Source organism: Lutjanus erythropterus, chromosome 12, assembly GCF_056507025.1.
Source record: "Lutjanus erythropterus isolate fLutEry1 chromosome 12, fLutEry1.hap2, whole genome shotgun sequence".
Classification (NCBI taxonomy): Eukaryota; Metazoa; Chordata; class Actinopteri; order Lutjaniformes; family Lutjanidae; genus Lutjanus; species Lutjanus erythropterus.
Genome location: NC_139328.1, coordinates 29,321,273 through 29,340,413, shown reverse-complemented (window position 1 = coordinate 29,340,413; position 19,141 = coordinate 29,321,273). Strand labels below are relative to the sequence as shown.

At 38.0% G+C, this 19,141-nt stretch overlaps 3 protein-coding genes across 4 annotated transcripts; 2 read left to right on the top strand and 1 right to left on the bottom strand.

Moving 5' to 3' along the window:
* Nucleotides 1-925: 925 nt before the first annotated feature.
* Nucleotides 926-3,945, top strand: ndufb3 (NADH:ubiquinone oxidoreductase subunit B3). The gene is made up of 3 exons (XM_084733144.1): nt 926-1,034; nt 3,476-3,604; nt 3,711-3,945. The coding sequence occupies exons 2-3, from the start codon at nt 3,477-3,479 to the stop codon at nt 3,859-3,861; spliced, it is 279 nt and encodes a 92-aa protein (XP_084589270.1). The 5' UTR covers nt 926-1,034; nt 3,476; the 3' UTR covers nt 3,862-3,945.
* Nucleotides 3,946-4,638: 693 nt separating this feature from the next.
* Nucleotides 4,639-9,861, bottom strand: LOC146318187 (UDP-glucuronosyltransferase-like). Its single transcript, XM_084731626.1, has 9 exons — nt 9,181-9,861; nt 8,332-8,395; nt 8,102-8,250; nt 7,836-7,963; nt 7,260-7,353; nt 7,006-7,131; nt 5,956-6,043; nt 5,620-5,839; nt 4,639-5,039 (listed from the first exon to the last, which is right to left on the bottom strand). Exons 1-9 carry the CDS (start codon nt 9,715-9,717, stop codon nt 4,769-4,771), a joined length of 1,677 nt encoding a protein of 558 aa, XP_084587752.1. The 5' UTR covers nt 9,718-9,861; the 3' UTR covers nt 4,639-4,768.
* Nucleotides 9,862-13,071: 3,210 nt separating this feature from the next.
* LOC146318186 (uncharacterized) lies at nt 13,072-17,270 on the top strand. 2 transcript variants are annotated; one of them, XM_084731835.1, is made up of 5 exons: nt 13,072-13,189; nt 14,971-15,455; nt 15,705-15,780; nt 16,329-16,448; nt 16,534-17,270. In XM_084731835.1, exons 2-5 carry the CDS (start codon nt 14,999-15,001, stop codon nt 16,937-16,939), a joined length of 1,059 nt encoding a protein of 352 aa, XP_084587961.1. In that variant the 5' UTR covers nt 13,072-13,189; nt 14,971-14,998; the 3' UTR covers nt 16,940-17,270. The 2 variants fall into 2 exon arrangements, with proteins under 2 accessions (XP_084587961.1, XP_084587959.1); XM_084731833.1 differs by lacking the exon at nt 13,072-13,189 and adding an exon at nt 14,017-14,156.
* Nucleotides 17,271-19,141: the final 1,871 nt, after the last annotated feature.

Here is a 19,141-nt window from a genome sequence, read left to right as displayed (position 1 = left end):
TGCCATAAATCCATTTTGTTTCCATTGTTCTTCTACTGTCGCTGCTGCTATTGTTTCAACCTGTATCTGTCATGTGTGGCAACAAGTTTTGGACCTTGGCAACAAAAATAATTAGCCAACAGTTCTATCAGAGAATGTGACCAACAATAGAAGTGCCTTACTGTGTTATCCAGCTATTAGCTCGTAGACATCTATGTGCTGGTGGACCAGTGGAGCATTTCATGTGTTGACTATTCCATTATTAGAGATTCAGCCATTGCCAGGGTATTGTATCACATTTGTGTCTTGTCCACAGTAGCCTGATCAATTTCTAATGTGACCCCTTCCCCTATAAAGTGAAAAATGTTTTATTACAATGTAAGGCAATACTAAAGAATGCAACAAAATGGTGACATCGTCTCTACATGGTATAGTGATAACTGGGGAAAAAAAGCTATGGTGGAAATTTCTGAAATAAATGTATTTAAAGGAGCTCTCTTTGATGTTTATTCCAATATTCATTCTCTTCTGCAGGTAGATTCCACGGTTTCTTGGCTGAGAGAATATTGTACAGTTCTTAGTTACTCTAATTTAAAGCTTTGAATAATAAAAGAATAAATAAATCTTATTCTAGTCATTAAATTTATATCTGGGGATGCAAAACGTCTACTTGCAGACTGACAGTTGAATATGTACATTAGAATAGGATTTGGTGATCCTGAACAGTAATAAATATTAATACAGTGTATATGTAGAGATGAAGGAAAATTGTATATTAGTAGTAACGTATTTTATTTTGTTGAAACAGCTTCTGCCTTATAGGGTTCATGACTGAACATACGAGGTCGTACAACGATAAATAGATGTATTATACTTTTATTTCGGTGTTGAAGTGCTGCGCTGATTTTATTGTGGTTTGCATTCTATAGTGTCAAAACGCGAAACAGAGACGCTTTGCTATTTTGACCCGAATGCTGCGCCGTAGTTCTACCGTAAAGGAAGGTTAGCTGTCGCAAATACATATTCTTTGGCAGAGGTCACAACAAACCAATCAGGTACAGTGCGTTTTTAGAAAAATATCTTAAATTCCTGACGTTTATTTTCTTGTTCTTTCACAGTGGGTCACCATACTGTCTTTACACATATGAAGGTGTTGATAATGCGTCCTACAACAAATGCTTAGCCTAATTTACTTATCTGGCGAGAGAGCACAGCTAAGTTAGCTAACGTAATGTTAGCTCAGGAAACGCTGCCTGCCATGCACATACAGCGATTTAGCTAAATTTTTTAATCCACATTTAGACTGATTATGTACAAAGGGATCATTTATTTTAGGTTACCAAGTTAGATAGAAAGATATAGTAAGACAGTCTAGTAATCGATGACAGTGATGGGATGAATGTAGCCAATCACGGATAACTGAGGGCATGTGTCAAAATGTTCAATAATGTTTAACATCAGTGAGATTTAGCCTAGCACTTTATTATCAGCAGAACAAGAACCACTTTGTTTCTGTAGGGATTTATTAAGAACCCTGCACAATCAACAATTGTCATTTAAAAAACAAACAAACAAAACAAAACAAATATAATTATGCCATGGTTTTCTTGATAGACAGTTTGGACCCATGGCTTTATCAAAACGAAAACAAATAAAACTTCACACAGAATGTGGCATTTATTGAAACAGTATCATTTTGGGAATTATAATACTGGAATAATGGATTTGCCTAATCTTGGTATACAAAGGACAGAGAATAAGGTCGGTTTAAATAAATTTTCTGTATGATGTAATGTAATAAAATAATTAGGTATTTTATACATTACTTTTACAAAGTGCTTGATTTTGATTCAGTGGAGTGCAGATTTGGGAACAATTTGTGTGGTAATATTAAAGTAAACAGCCAGAATCATTGCATGTACAGCTGAAAATAAATCTTGCTCAGAAAAAAATGATTTCAAAACATTTTATTTCAAACTCAGACCTCAGACTTAAACAGTGCCAGCCCCCCAAAAGTTAAGATTTCTCATGTTACTACCACATCAGCTTTAAAAAAAGAAAAAACAATAACTAATGTATCCTGAGAAACCTAAAATTCAAAAAAGTGTTGAGCCAGTGTAATGTGGAAGGACAGCGGCATACCTTCAACATAGACTCTTTATACAGCAGTCATTTATGCATATATTTATTATTTATTAAATAGTAGTGTCTTCTCTGGTGTTACCAATTATACTAATTCATTTCTGTTACATTCAGGTCAAACAGAGTCGGAGTGCTGCTGTTTTACATGTTGACTCACTGGAAAGGCTCTGCTACACTGAATGAAACAGAACCTTAATTAGTATCACTGGTAACACCTGTGTTTACGTGACTATTCATGTCAACATTGCTGCCATGAAACAGGTCTGCTATTGTGTGTACTAAGCTGGCACTCCCATATAATCATAATTTTAATGTGTCAGGCTTTTGCACAGATTACATTACATCAAATTTACATGACAGAAATAAGCAGCAGATTTGGTCAAAATTAAGTCGAAGTACAAGTTACAGTCACATTTCTGGACTAAACAAACATGAAAACCAGAGAGTTAAGAACATGCTTCAAGGTATGTAATCATATTTCCACTTTGCTGTAAACATTGTTGTTCATTTCTGTTTATTTTGTTGATTCAAATCATAAATTAGTCATAAATTTTATCAACTGAAATGATAATAAGAGAAACACAAAATGAGGTGTCTGCGAGGTAGGGATGATTACCCTGCCAACTTGTATTAAATTAGCACACAGCTCTCAGTCTCCATCCTGCATCCGTACTGTGAACCTTCCTGGTCAATATTTTGCACAGTTCCTGTACAAACTGTACAACTATTTCATTTAAATAATTAAATCATATGTTTTAATATAATATTGTCACTTTTCGATTTATGCTATATGACTTCCAGTGCTTACATTCTTTTTAACTTACATTTTTCTCATACTATGTAATAAAATTGTTGATTCCGCTACTAGTTCCTTGGTTTTGATACCGGTTCCTCAACAACACTTTTTCCAATAACGTATTAATTTTAACAAAAGAAAAAAAATGACACATTATGGTACAGTTACTCACTTTAAAGGAAGAGGCTGTTGCAAGACCTATTGGTGAAAAATGAACAAAACACCAATCTGGACATAATATGTTGTTTTTCCCGCTGCCTGTACAATGGATAACATAAGACAGCCAATCACCAGCATTATTAGACTTTGGTACAAGCATGCTGCATGCTTAATGGCTCACTGATGCTGATATCATAACTACATAGGTATTGAAATTTGTTATCGAGTGGCAGGGCATTTTTCTATACTCAGTTGTATTGAAGCAATTAGTTTGGTGCCATAAAAGTATCGATGTTTGATACCCAGCCTTAAATGTACCAATATACCAAAGCTGATTCCTTGTTTGTGAAAGTGTACTTGGCAGTAAGACCCAGTTCTGATTCTGTTATCTGTTTTCAGCATGGGAGGTGACCACGGCCACAGCAAGCTGTCCATGCCAGACTGGCGGCAGTGGAAGACGGCGGGAACACCACTGGAGTTCACACAGCAGAGGCTGGCAGCCAGGGGTCTCAAAGACCCATGGGCACGGTCAGTATTTCTATCTACACGAGACAGAGCTGATATGTTTGTAGTTCCTCTTCTTTCTGACACTTCCTCCTGTCCTTCTCTCCTGTCGCCGTCACTCTCTCTACAGTAACGAGGCATGGAGATACTCCGGTGGCTTTGCTCGTGCTGTGACTCTGTCTGATGTGCTGCTCAGAGGATTCAAGTGGGGCTTTGCTGCCTTCACTGTCGCTCTGGCTGTAGAGTACACCCTGTTTCCACCTAAGAAGGGTGGACACTAATTCTAACTGTCCATCATGTCCAGATCATAATGGAGTCTAATAATATTCTGTATTTTCTGTTAATAAAATGTTTTTTGATCACCCTATGGCTTCCCTAATTCTTCTCACACCTTTAAACTATAACCAGGTTTAGTTTCCATTATTTAAAGATGCATGATACTGCAGTTTTTTTAGCCAATAACCGATAATTACCTGTGTCTCATGGCCGACACTGATAAGGGATATAAAAGATGAATGATTTAATTTTCCACAGCTCTGACCAGGGCTGCAACTAACAATTATTTTCTGTACTGATTAATTTGTCCATTTTCTTCTTGATTAATCGATTAGTTGTTTGCTTGATAAAATGTCAAAAAATTGTGAAAGGTGTCAATTAGTATTTCCCACAGCCCCAAGATGATGCCCTTAAATGTCTTTGGCTTTAAACTACAACTCAAAGATATTCACTTTACTGTCATATAGGAGTAAAGAATCCTGGGAAGAAGGAGCTGGGATCAGAGAATTTTTACTTTTTTTTTTCTTTTTTTTTTTACTTTTTTTATACTTAAACTGATTAATTGATTGTCAAAATAGTTGGTGATTAGTTTAATAATTGATAATTGTTGCAACTATTCAACCATTAATTCTACTAAAGTAAAGAAAAACTTAACAAATTTACTTTGGCTTTTGGAGTGTTTTCCCTAAAAATTAAAATTAAATGCTGTGACACAATCCGTCAAACCAGATATCATTATTATATCTGATATAATAATAATAATTAATGATATGCATTTTTCCATTATCAGCCTATAATTTATTGGCCATGATATTAATCATACCCTAGAAATATTTAACTGATACTAAATTTTTAGTCTCCCTTTAACATTCAGTATTATTGGTGGGATGAAGGTAAAAATACAGCACCATGTTAGTCCTGCTTCTTCTTCCTGCTCAGTCTCCGTAGGCAAAGTTTCAAGCATTTCACTGTCAGCATTACAAAAACCAGCACTATCGTAGCCATTAACGCTATCACATCCAGGCAGAAGTACTGGATCCAGCTGAGGTCATGGACAGCAGCTCTGAGATGTTTTGCCCCTTTGTGCCGCATCACAAATTCTGTCCAATACACCGAAAGGTCGAGGGGGTCGATTGGTCGATCTCTGTGGAGAGCTGACAGCCTCTGCACGGTCTCTTTATACCTGGAAGGAAACCGATTTACAGTAAGAGTTAAAGAACACAAAACACAAGATAAAAGTGAAGCAGGCAGAGTCAAAAGCAGATTCAGTCTCAAAACTGCAATGCCTGCGGGTGTAAATGTTCAGTAACACAGATTCGAACAAGCTTGTGGACAAAATTTGAGAGAAATAAGCCTTTTGTGTGCAGAGAAGAAATCGTAAACATTTTACTTAAACTCGTGAAAAATCGGAGCTAAAACAAAAGAGTGTAATATTTTTGTTATGTTGATACATATATAATGAAATAATACTTTTGGCATGTTCTTGGTACTTTGCCATCAAAATAGTGCACTTTTAATAAAACTAAAATCTGTACATCTCAAGTGTATACTTAAGTAAATTTAAATTACTCTTGCAGCATATCAGTAACCAATAAATTATATTTGTAATGAAGCACCAAAGATTCATTGCTGGTAAATCCTCAGGACAGCATTTGTGTAGAAATATGTCTTTAATACACTTATTATGCCGAAATATACCTAAAGTGTAGAAAAATATTTTTGTTAAGGAGAAATTTCTTTAACTGAACACTTCTGACCCTCACCTGGTGTCATTGATGATGTCATTCAGCCCCTGGAGAAGGCTCTCTGTGGTGATGGACACAATATCCAACACGACTCCCACGCCTTTGCTCGCCATCTTCTGCGCGTTGTCCGGCTGGTCCCCTGAAATTGGCACCATCAGCATGGGAACAGCGTGGCACAGTCCCTCAAAGAGACCGTGTGAGCCGGCGTGAGTGATGAAAGCCCGAGCTCCAGGATGTGCTAACACACAACACACACACACACACACACACACAAAGGTGTCAGATGTTATGGTATGTGACACATCATTGGTCGGTTTTGAGGAGCGGGCTTCACATGTCAAGATGTTTACAGACCCAGTAGGTCATTCTGAGGGACCCATTCCATTATCTTCACATTTTCTGGGACAATGCCGGGAATCTGCCCAGTGTACCTCCATATGACCTGTCAAAATAAGACTTGATTATTGCTTTTTGATTATTGCATTTATTTGTGACGTGAAAGCTTGTTTATATACTGGTGTGGAGAGTAACTGATTATGTAATCTGCACACAAAAGAAAGGTAACTGTATTCCATTACAGTTACAGATAAAAAAAAAAGATGTATTCAGATTACAGATTAATTTTGTAAAAACGTGGATAATTACTAGGAGTACATTTTTAAATAATGATATACTACCATTCACAGTGCACATACAGCTGCTGATTCATTATCATGGCCTCTAGTGGAAAAAAAATCAACAGTTTTTGTCTTAAAATCAATCAATCAATCAATCAATCAATCAATCAATCAATCAATCAATCAATCAATCATTTGTGCATAAAAAAAGTTACAGCTGGACAAACTAATAAACCTAACAACAAACATAAATCAATCAATAATTTCCTAATCAACGATAAATTAATCAACATCTATCTTGACCATCAATTAATCATTTTGAGTCATTTTTAAATTACAAATAGTTAAAATTCTATCATTTCAGCTTCTTAAATGTGGTTATTTTCTGGTTTCTTTACTCCTGTCTGACAGTAAACTGAACATCTTTGGGTTGTGGACAAAACAAGACATTTGAGGACATCTTGGGCTCTGATCAACATTTTTTTACACAATTTTCTGACATTTTATGGTCCAAATCAATAAATTGAAGATGAAAATAATTGTTAGTTGCATCCCTAAAAATACTATATTAGGCTAAACAAGTTCATTGTATTTTATATTGAGGTAGTCCAAAAGTAATGGAAAGTAATCAAGTTAAATTATTTTAATAATTTAATTATTAAAATGAATGATTGGATTACGTGACTAACTACATCTTTTAACAGTTAATTAGTAACTGTATCAGAATACATTTCTGAAGTAACTCTCCCAACTCACACTTCATATATGTTCATATTTATTCTTGTACCTTCTGTGGAATCTGTCTGAAGGCCTCGAGGAAGTTGGAGGTCGTCTCTTCTGGCATTTCTGACACCATGGTGCCCAGAGTGAACACCACAAACCCATGCTCTCCTGACACCCAGGACTCCAGATCCTGTTAAAAAAAAGAGAGAAATATGATGTACACATATTCATTTTGTCAATGTAGAATTGAAATGTTTTAAAACAAAAGTGGAGTAGAGTTTTATTTCACAGATGTACAAACACATGTAATGGTCTTACTTCAGGCAGAGGATTTCTCACGTTGCAGTTGATTCCACCAACGAGTATTACATTAGGCATGAGAGGGCGTGGGACGTCCAGTATGGTGTCCGTCCTGTTTAAACACAGCATCACAATATTTATCTGAATATAAGACAAAGAATTGGAGATCCATTTTCCTCTCAGTGTAATTTAGTAACATGAAACAATAACAGTTAAACTGTCATATTTTCCCCCATGTCTGCTATTTATCCATCTAAATATTTTTGGTGTGAGTTGCAGAGTTTTGGAGCTATCAGCTGTCCTCTCTCTAATATAGTGGGACTAAATGTCCCTCAGCTTATGGAGCTCAAAGTATCAAAAAACTACATTTGATCTAGATCATCCACAGACCTTGTTGTGAGCAGTTTCATGTAGGAACTATTTTATTTTTAGTAGAAAAGAAAGTGCTCACAGTAGATTCTAAAGTAGTTAAGGTGGATTATACTGCAGAAAGAAAGTAGTTCCTACACAGAACTGCTCACAGCGGGGTCTGTGGATGTAGGTTGATGTGTATTCTCTTCCCAAATGTCACCATATAACCTTTGTATGTGTTACCTCAGCAGCCAGATAGCAGACTCTGACAGCATTTCAGCTACGCCCACCTGCTCCCCCAGAAACTGATAGGCTATGTTGTCAAAGTGCCAGTACAGCAGTCGGCACATCAACGGCTCCAGTAAAGCGACCTGTGAAAGAAGCAATAATTCATTTTGTCAGTCATGTCAGCCATCATGTGGAAGTGATGTACACATGAAAATCAAGTAAATTCAAAGGACATTTTTTCAGCAGCGCATGCCCCTGTATGAATGGGTTTATGTTCTCACCAAAGTGTTGACAGTCCTCTCCTTGAAGTTCATTTTATCAGTGTATCCGGTGAAGAAGCGAGGTATAAATGAGGGCGGGGAGGGGCAGCCTGAAGCCTTCATATCCATCGAACATGGAATCCCCCTCAGCAGATTAATAATGGGGATGCCTGAGAAGGATTCAGGGATGACTGGTGAGAAAATGTGCAGCTGTATAAGAACACAGATAATGCAAGTGTGGCTGAACTCACCTAATTTCCAAGCTATTAAGGTGCCTGTGGGCACCATGGGGTCTGTTAGGACGGCATCAAAGTCCTGCAGAGTGACAAGGCGCAAAGGGAAAACAGTTAACTTATAAAATAAGATGCACTCTCAAAGATTGTACAGCTGGTTTCCAACCTTTTTGGCTTATGGCCCCTAAAAAAACAATGTCTTGTCGGGACCCCTTGTCATTTTTTTGATGTGAGTTGATAGCAGTTTAACCAAAGTGATATTTTGCCCGTAGATGGTACAATTCAAATGAGTACTGCTCGCCTCAATCCATTGTTTGGACCTACTTTTCAATCGACAAGATTGTGACAGGACTAATTACTTGAGTAATTGTTTTGAGTAATTTTCTCATTTAAAAAAAAATCAAAATTCAATCATTTCAGCTTCTCAGATGTAAATATTTTCTGGTTTCTTTACCCCTCTCTTCACAGAAAACTAAATATCTTTGGATTGTGGACAAAACAAGACATTTTGTGACAAAAAAGCAACAAAAGTAAATACTCACTGCATATTGTTGCATTACTTTTACCAACCTAATGATGTGATATGTCACTGTATATCTCAGGGACACAGAGTACTTTTGATACTTAAAGTACATTTTTGTGGTACTTTTGCATAAGTAAAGCATGTGAATACTTCCTCTTCCACTGTCCCAGCTTCAGTAGATTTTAAAGGGGCTGTACACAATAACATGAACATGAGTATAATGCAATGCAATACAGCAACAGCCCTTTAGAGTCTAAACTACAATGAGTATAAACTGCAGGAGTATTGTATGGAATTATATTGGATTTGACGTCTGATTTTGTGTTCAACCACTTTGTACTCACTTGCTGTGCCAGATGTGAGATGAGACTATCATTGAACAGGAGGCTTTCTGCAGTGGTGTGAATGAAGCCTGTAATTTTCTGGATTTGTGCAAATCGTTTCTTCATCTTCTCTGTGAAAGACTGTGTCGATTTCTGCATTACGTCCTTGTGTGAGGCCATGACAAAATCAATGTGAGCCTTGTCATAAGGAACAGGAAAGGTCACAGTGTCGTAGTGTTTCCCTGGACCCATCCGTGCGCTGACCTCTGGTATCACCACGGTGACCTGGTGCCCGCGGCGACCCATTTCTTGTGCAAGAGCCTTCACACCCACCCAGTGACTCCCATCCATGGGTACCACCAGCAACTTGCCCGAGAAACCTGAAGCAGCTGTGTCGCCTGCAGGACTGGTACTGGGGCCTTCAGCCTCTTCTGTCTTCACCTTCTTCTCCGGTCTGGAGTTTTTTGCCACAGGTGTCCTCGTCTTATCTCCAGCACCATTCACCTGCACTATATCCATGCTTAGCAGCAGGAAAACAAACACTGCTGCTGTCCACATTGTTCTCTTTCTTCTGTGTCCACAGACCACGGAGAGAAAGGTAGAAGTGACGAAAATAAGGACGAGTAAAAGCCCTGGGCTCTGTCCTTTGAATGCTCCTGTAAACCACTCCTCCTCCCTCACCACCCACTGACAGGCTGCTCTGTTTGTTGTTGAAATTCCTCTGTGAATTAGACTTGTGTGTGTTCAAAGTCCCCACTTAAATAAAAGCGACTGTTGTACTAGTCAATGGCCAGCAGTTGGAGATTATTGATGTGGGACTTTGAGTGGTATGGCCTAGTTACTGCGTAATTTAATTTACTGCCATCCATACATAAAAGAGAGTGCACGATCATAGGTGATACTGCGCCTGGGGGAAAGTTCAGTGGAGGAAATGACAGTGTTTTGTAGAGGAGTGAGTCAGCAGTGCTCAAAAAAACCAGTTGAGACAATCAGTTGCAACAATTCTTTTGAGATCATAAACTCAAAAGTTGGATGATATGAGAGCTTAAATATTTGCAGTTACTGTTAAGTGTGTGCTTTTATTGCAGTTAAATGTTGATTAAGCCGACTCAAATATTTTCAGTAAGTCAGAATTTTCACAGAATGCCAAAGTCACACCCCTTCCAGTGGCACAACCATGGGACCTAATATTGGAAAAAATATGAATGGTTGTTTATGGCGAGAGACAAATATGATGTTTGTCAATTTAAAACATAATTGTATGTGTAAAGAAAGTCTGTGTTTTTGTTAAACTGTTGAGCCATAAGGGTGTGAAGATGTGTAATTAGAAAGACTACACAGCCAGAAGTTGTGTGAGTGACTTCAGGATTTTCTCCCTCCATATATATATTATGCAAAACAAGAGATGTAGTTCACTGAGTGGTTTCACACAACACTGGACTAAACTAAAACAAACTTACAACAAATTGTAACTTTCTTTTCCTGTAAAATTATCTTTCAAATTGACAAACATCATATGTGTAATTTGTGGTGCGTTTCAAACTGAACCAAAAATAATTTGTGTCTCTCTTAAGCACTCTGTTCACTCCTTTCAGTGGATAAGTTAATAGAACTGAATAATTTAATATGTATTTAAAATAATATATATCTTGCACAACTGTGTCAATCATGCACTCACATATAGTTGGGCTGTTGGGTATATGGTCATGTGGCCTCAGGCCAACGATGACCCTGATATTTAACAAAGGTTTGTTGGAGTTTGCCCTTTTCAAACAGCAGTGTTTTACCAGACCGCTGTGTTTATATGCACTGTAGTAATCCCATTATTCTCTGTGTGCTCTATGTGACAGTGTTCAGACACATCCTTATAAGTTAAAAGTCATATCACCGTATGTAAAGAATGTGATGATATTCATCTGAATTTGAATGGGATTTATTGGCATGGGAAATAGAAGTTTACGTCACTCAATTATTCAATCAGAAGCAAGCTAGAGTGATGGCACTTAAGGGCCATACACACCAAGAATGATTACTATAACACAAACCATAAATATACTGTTTAAAAGACTCCGACATCCAATTGAGTTAATATATCAATTGGACTATTAATTAGCACACTTATATGAAAAGATGTACATGTATATTTCAAGTAGTCTCTGAGTTCTGAAAGAAAATATAAAAAAGTTAGAATTGCCCCCATTCTCCCCTGTATAAACATTAAAATTATGAATTTATTAAATGTATAGTCACATGATCCAATTTCAATTAACAAAACTAATAGCCTATTTAGTGTGAACATTAATCCATTATTTTCTCATTTGATAGCAAAGTATACCAAGCACTGCTTAGTTTGCATGCTTGTACAATCCTGGAAAGACAATAATAGCCATGTCTCACAACAGGCATTCTGAGACATGTCAGTTTAGTTCAGCTCCTGAAACTTAAGTCCTGACACTTCGAAATATGATGCCCATGCCAATCAAGCCTGTTTCTCTGGACTTATTATCCAGCTATGTCCCAACATGTAACCCAGTGACCTGGCAGTTGAGATCTGCAAGTGTGGATTAGCAAGCAAGAGTGGTTTCTAGTAATTTAATCACTTGGAAATTTGGTTGGAAATTTCCACAACTAAAGTGCAACATCAACTGGGACCTGCATTATTAAGTGGTTTTATGAGCCTATCTACTCTGCAGCAATATCCTTAAAACCTTAATTATTTAAGTTTATTTAGGGATTTTGACATCATTTATGAGTGTCTTAGTGAGCCATGACAGTGTACCAGCATGCACATGAGCAGGAACCTGAAACTGATGCAATATACCTCTTTCAGCCATATTGATATTAAATAGTTGGGTAAACACATGTGTTACTGGTGATACTAATTATGATCCCATTCCATTTAGTGTAGCAGAGCCTTTCCAGTAAGCCAACATGCACGATGCTGCTATTTCATGCCAACATGGCTGCTGTGAAAAAGCTTCATTCAGCCATAATTAATTTTATTATGTACACCCGTGGTTTTTCTACTGTCAATGACAAGATGTCCACAGCTACATAGACATTAGTACGGTAAACACAGGTGTTACTAATTAAGGTTCAATTTCATTCTAGTTAAACACGGTGATGGTGCTGCTATATGGTGCATGCTGGCTCACTGAAGACTCTCTGCTACACTAACACCCATTACAGGACCTCAATTAATTTAATTAATTACAGCTGTTTATACCTGCTATTTCAAGCCATGAATAGTGTTTATAATGTATGGATAGAAGTCTGGATTTGGGTTAGACAGAAGGTTAAGGGGGAAAAAATATGGTTTGTTATGGTGTCTGTTTTTAACCTGTATTTAACCAACAAGACTCTACTAGAGTTCAGGCTTTCACTGGAGAGACCTGGCCAAAATGGGAGCGTGGAGCTAACACAGAAACACAAAAATTAAATTAGCATGACAACACTACAGCATATGGCTAAGTAAGTGGCGTATTCAGAAGGGAACCCATGATTTGCAAAATTCTCGCAAGATATTATACGCGTTGTTTCTTCGTTGCGCACATTATACGGACTCGTTATGTTTTATAATGTGACAACACTGGCTGAGATGCGGTTAGATTTAGGGAAATATGGTTTGGGGTAAAATGATCACTCTCGCAAGATCCTCCGTAGGTCTGGGGTTCCTTTCTAGACGCGACCCTGGTTTTTGTCTCGTTAAAACAGTTAATTAAACGTGTTTTCAATGTGGCATGTGTTGTGAAAATCTTGTATTTCGCATTATATATATATATATATATATATATGTATATATATATATATATATATATATATATATATATCAATCTATCTATCTGTCTGTCATTCAGACGCTTTGTCCATGGACGTATAAAGAACTTTCCAGTTGGTGGCGGTGCATCAACGCTTTACCTTTTTCTGAAAAAGCAGTAGAAGAAGAATCTACAAGTTCTTCCGCCACGCGCGCGCGCGCGTCCTCAATCCCTGAGCTCAGTGGGGCACGAGCTTGTCACTATGTTAACAAGTAAGCGTATAACTATTTGGTGGTGGGGGGCTTAGCTAGATGTTAGTAAAACAGCTATGAACGAGTCAGAATATTTTAACTGTGAACGGTCCAAGACCAAGTAAGTTTTTTTTAAATGCCATAGCCTAGCTTAAATCCAGAGTGACAGCCTCAGCAATCCAGTTGCCTTCAGTCTATTTTTGTTTAATTATTTAGTTTGGCTAGCTTGGCTAAGGTGCTAAAATGAGTTAAGTAATGGTACTATTTAATGGATAACGACATTGTCGAGTCGGGCGTGTGGTCAAACCTAGGTCACCAGTCCCAGAGTCTCTGACGATCACTTGTCGATGGCCCCACTGCCCTCACTGGGGTGTGTCAGTGGGTTTGTGATAAATTTAAAGTTAGTTTGGCAATATTCACCACTAAAAATAGTCATCGTAAGGGCTCCCCATCATTACCTGCTCCTGTCCTCTGGAATAGCCCTGTGTAAAAACCTTGTTTCAAATTTTTGTCACTTGTTATTGTGCTTACATGATGCATATTCCTGTATAAAGTGGAGTTAAATGAAATGACCACAGGCTAACTGATACCCATAGGGCTGCAACTATTATTTTCATTAGCAATTATTATTTTAATGATTAATTAAAAACGTAGTCTATAAAATGTAAACACAATTGTGAAAAGTGCTTATCATAATTTCCCAGAGCCCAAAGCAGCGTCCTCAGATTGGTTCCTTTCCTCAAACCACAGTCCAAAAGCCAAAGACTCTTCATTCACTGTCATAAATGACAAAAGATCAAGCAGAGAGAAGGACGAAATTACATTTCTAATACTACGCTGTATTATGTATTTTTTGCTGTTTTTGATGATATGTTATTAAAATGTTCTGTTGTCTTCAAAGTTACAGGCTTGCAACTTACTGTGTGTGTGAGGCAGATGGCTTGGAGTCATCCATTCATACATTGTCAACAAAAGTAGAATATTACAGGTAAGCCCATCTGAAAAAGATTTCAGTCTGACTTCAGTCATATTCTAGAGTCAGACAGATATATTATCATTCGATATTGCCATAATCACACCTACACTGGTCTATATTGGTGTCATCATATGTTGTCTGATATGTGTCCTAGAGAAAAAAAACTTTTCTGACTAGTTTGTTTTGACAGAATATAATTACAGTGTTTTTAATTGTTTAGTTTTAGAGCAGGCAAACCTTTAATCACAACTCTGATTAATACACAAAGCTAATCATACCAGTGACGAGATATAAGATATATTCCTGTGTTAATATGACAGATCACCAAATATGGTGTAACAATCGGCAGATAAATCAAGTATAACTTGTAATATAAATCCCATGGCTTTTTGGTAAGTTGTGATTACTTAAAAAAAATCTTATTAAATATTTTATGGTAATTCCCAATGTATAAATTTGAAACTTAAAAATGTGTAATTCATTTATTGTTCATGGCCTCTCAAAGCCCACCTGCTCTTTGGAATCAGTTTTATAGGCATCATTTTATATATAAACTATACTGTTTATATACCATTTCAGTGACCTGATGTCATTTTGGACAATAAATTTTATTGTTAAGCTGTAAGCTGCCTCTTACATATCACTCTCACAAGTGTTTGATAACCACATTTTAGGGATCAGTGCCATATCAGCAGATATATTAATATCTGAATTTTTTTACTCCCTATTATTGTTATCAGCATGGCTCAAAAGCATTCAGTATCAGCCGGGCCCTATTTAATTGTGAAATAATGTCACAGGTAGTCACTGTTGCGCTCTCTTGCAGGTCATTTGAGTACTCTCTGAAGTGGGAAATGCCCATGTCTCTCCGACGCTCTGCCAGGCAACTAAAGGCCTCCAGGAACAGCCTCCAGAGAAGCCCTACCCCAGAAGAAGACGTTATCCGGCGCAGATTGAGGGTTAGGAGGCGGAGGACAGGGCTGAGGAAGATCACATCTGACAACAGCCCACTCAACACAGACGAAGGGAGGAAGCGTGACATCATTGACATCATCAACAGCACACACGATGCTAAACCTGTTGCCAAGGAGGATGAAGGAAAGTTTGCAGAGGTGGCTGATGAAGGTTTGGATAAGTCAGACGAAGACCGTTACTCTGTTGCCAGCAGCGTAGCTTCTGGTCCCACCTTCCTTCACAACACCACTCCCAAGAAACAGAGGCCCTCACAAGGCATGTGCTCAGTCTGCTGGAAGCTCTACCTGAAAGCAAAGAAGATGAAAGCGCCAATTAAAAATAAACTCTTAGACAATGGTGAGCGCATAGATTATGTGATGTCTGTGTGGGGAAATAGGGTCACTGCTAAAGCAAAGCCAGCACAGAGAGAAATGACAATTTTGTTTCTATTTCACACCAGTGTTTTGAGGCTGAATAATTTCCACATTCACACACTCTTATCAGTCAGAAGAGGCAACTGCTGGCTGTGAGTTGTCTGGTTAGTTTACATTCAGCGCACACAAGCATCCTAACATGTTCAGCCTCTCTGTCTGGTTTGTTCTTCAGATCCCAAGTCCCTGACATGTGACCAGTGGGTCCTGATCAAGAACTGGAGACCGAAAAGGCTGCCTGATGCAAGAAAGTAAGACTGTTTGTGTGTGTGGTGTTACTGGCTTTAAAGGGGCAATTAAAACCAAAATAAAAAATACATATTTTCCTTCTGGCCTGTAGTACTATTTATCCATTTAGATGGTGTAAGTTGCAGAGTTTTGGAGGTATCAGCCAAAGAGATGTCTGCCTTGTCTCCACTATAATGGGACTAGGTGCCAGTAGATCAGCATGTGGTGCTCAAAGCTCCAAAAAATACATTTAGCAAATTTAGCAGCACACACAGTATGCACTGCCATTTTTCTTAAAGGAGCTATGGTACTCTTATGACAGTATCCTTCAATAAAGTCCAATGAAAAATAATTATCTGAACACCCCCATCCCATCACTGCGGTAGGAAAAAAAACTGTATTTTATGATAAATACAGTTTATGACAAGGCTGCCATTTTGGTGTAAACAGTTGTTTGCTGACATCTAGTGGAGCCGAACGTCATATATAGAACCTTCAAGGTGAAACACCAGTCGCCATGCAAATTCATGTGCTGTCAGCTGATTATAATCACATCTTTCTGGTTTGGCAGGAAGCTTTTTGCCAATGTAATGCTAGAAGTGGTTAAGAAAATACTTAAGGTCAAGAAATGTGCCAAGCAAACTGAGGGAGAACCATCAGCATGTTCGAGGCCACACACTTTCCTTCAGAGGTAATGCATCTATACACGTAGCACACATTCCCTACAGCCCATTAAGTCAAAAATGACTTCACTGTGCTCAGTTATTTTGTTTTAGGAACCTTCAACAGTATGCAAAACCTTCAGTGAAGAAGGAGAGGAAGAAGAACAAGAGAAAGAGGGGTAGAGATTCTCAAGGTCCTCGCTTAACCAAGCAGCAGCGTCTCCACAGCAACAGTCACCACGAGCACATCGGCATCAGCTCCACCGATGACAATGGCCCTCACCCAACCAGTGGTCACAGTAGGAGTCCTGGCTTAGATGGCTGTAGTGAACAAGAAGTCGACAGTCCAGCAGGAACGGATGTGACTGTTCAGTTGATTCCCTCCACAGTCACCCTGGAAACCACCAAGGCAAAAGAAGTGCCACCCAAGCAGAAAGCTAAGAAGAAGGCCGGTGGATTTAGAGACTTGCTGGCCCAGCTGCATGGCAACAGCAGCATGATCGTCAAAGAAACCTCTTAGTGAGGTGACTCTTGAATTTCTTTATTTTATTTATTTGTGATGTTTAGCATTGTTTAGCCAGGATAATAATCTGTTCTTAATACCAGTCTGTAAATACTTGTTGCCATTTACCATCCTGTTACCTGTAGGCACTGTCCGCAGCGCTCCGTAAGCAGGAGAACTCAGCTTTCTTGGTCAACATTTGGTCAGCGCTGAGGAATTTCTTGCTTCAGTTTTACTACATTTACCATCAACGCTGACTGGACAGCCGCATAAAAAGTGATGAATTTTCTAACATTCCCATCACCAGTACACATACATGAGTAATTTCACTAAAACAATTTTAAGTGACTGTGGCTGTGTCCTAATCCACTACTGCATGCTAAATCAAAGCAGGTTTGGAATATGTAGTGCCTTTACACCAGAACACTCATATTTGTTTTTTATTTTTTTTAATCTGCTGTTGTCCCACAATGCAATGCAACATGAAAACAAAAAATGAATGTTTAATTGGCAGTGACCACATATGGTAATATGATTTCCCCTTACTATAAATAGCAATGTGTGTTGAAAAAGTACATAGTGAAGAGTTTATGTAGACTCCCATTATGTAATGTGCGGTGTAAGACCCTTTCTCTAAAAACCCACATGGTGGCGCCACTTCATCAATGAGCCACCACTCCTGGTACAGTATAACAGCTCTACGCCATGCTGTGTACTATTTTACAGATGACTAACTTGTCCCAGCAGGAAAAGCACAGGTGTAATTAATAACATTAACAGTTTAGTTAGCCGGTATACACAAGAAGTAGAGCCCTGGAACTAGTTCATCTAAATGTAATGCAGCCCTTAATGAATGTAATTATTCACACCTGTGTGTTCCCTGCTTAAAATGTCAGCATCAAAAAAATCTCAGCAGCACAATCCCAGCTTAATACTATCAGTTCAGGCGTCTGTCCAGGAAGCATATTTACCATTTTGCTCTGGATAAACCAGCTTTTTACATCAGTAAGTGCTCCACATTCGAGGGGTTTTTACACAGCAATGTTATTTTTGAGATGTTTGTGCTGATACCAGTGAATGTGGAGGAAGGGTGGGGAATATGAGAAAGAGATAAGGGACTGAGGGTTCAGACTTGAAACTTTGACTGTGTTTTTTGGGGGTTGTTGCTGTTTACTTATGGGATTATTGCATTGGAAGAGGATGGGGATGGACAGTCAGGAAGTGTGTCTGCTGACAGATGCAGCATCACACACATGAATGTGGAATATGGAGTTTCACAGGCCTTTTTCACAGCAGCCATTTTGACATGAAATAGGTTAAACCGATGTTATCAGTGATACTAATTAAGGTTATGTCCCATTCAGGTCAAGTAGAGAATTAGTATAATTGATGTGTTTACCATAATATTTCATATCACAGAATTGCACAACTCCAAGTGTGATCTTTACACTTTCCATGTCATGGTGGATTGAATTTAAAGATGGTACACAGAGTGCCAACTAAAACATTAATCCCACAGCAGTCGGTGCTGTGACTGGCCAGACTCCTGCTAACAGTTGGAGCTCCAGCTGTTTCTCTGTGCTGCTTACACATCTTTAAATTAATGGCCATGAAATGGGAACTGTAAGACTGGGTTGCACCAACAATAATTAAATTTTCAGCTTATTAAAGAGTTAGATTTAAACATGTTTTACTTTAAGCTTACATTGAGTTTAGATCTGTCGCACCAAAACTTTAAAGTCCCAATTTAAAATGTGATCCAGTATCACTTAAAACTTATACTTGATGAGGTTTAACTTTTAAAATGGCTGCCTATTTGAGATGGACTGAGCAGCTGCCTGCCAGTGTTTTGTTGTTTTTCTGACTGCTGTTTTGCATTTAAAGTCTTCTACTGAAGAGAAACTAATACAAAGTTTTTCTCAGAGGAGAGGAAATTAGGGCTTCTCTGCCAAGCCACCACTGAGTAGGTTCACTAGCCAAACAAACTTTTTGTCTAGGTAGCAAACAATGTAATGATTTTTCTTAACTTTTTAGCTAACTAGTTAGCAAAAAGTGTAACATTTTGTTTACTTTTTTATTAGCTAGCAAACAATATAATATTTTTACTTTTTAGCTTACTTGTTAGCAAATAGTTTTGTATTTATTTACTTATTTATTTGAATTTAATTTGAGTAAGGAAACATTTCCATATTGATTGAGCTGTTAAATTTCTGTTTACAT

Excerpts from the sequence above, each read along its gene's own strand:
- LOC146318187 (XM_084731626.1), bottom strand. The coding sequence starts at position 9,717 with ATGTGGACAGCAGCAGTGTTTGTTTTCCTGCTGCTAAGCATGGATATA. Across the intron at positions 7,354-7,835 it reads TCTGCTATCTGGCTGCTGAG|GACGGACACCATACTGGACG; the intron begins GTAACACATACA and ends GTGTTTAAACAG. Across the intron at positions 5,040-5,619 it reads GACATCATCAATGACACCAG|GTATAAAGAGACCGTGCAGA; the intron begins GTGAGGGTCAGA and ends GTTTCCTTCCAG.
- LOC146318186 (XM_084731833.1), top strand. The coding sequence starts at position 14,050 with ATGTTCTGTTGTCTTCAAAGTTACAGGCTTGCAACTTACTGTGTGTGT. Across the intron at positions 14,157-14,970 it reads ACAAAAGTAGAATATTACAG|GTCATTTGAGTACTCTCTGA; the intron begins GTAAGCCCATCT and ends GCTCTCTTGCAG. Across the intron at positions 15,456-15,704 it reads AAATAAACTCTTAGACAATG|ATCCCAAGTCCCTGACATGT; the intron begins GTGAGCGCATAG and ends TTTGTTCTTCAG.
- ndufb3 (XM_084733144.1), top strand. The coding sequence starts at position 3,477 with ATGGGAGGTGACCACGGCCACAGCAAGCTGTCCATGCCAGACTGGCGG. Across the intron at positions 3,605-3,710 it reads CTCAAAGACCCATGGGCACG|TAACGAGGCATGGAGATACT; the intron begins GTCAGTATTTCT and ends CTCTCTCTACAG.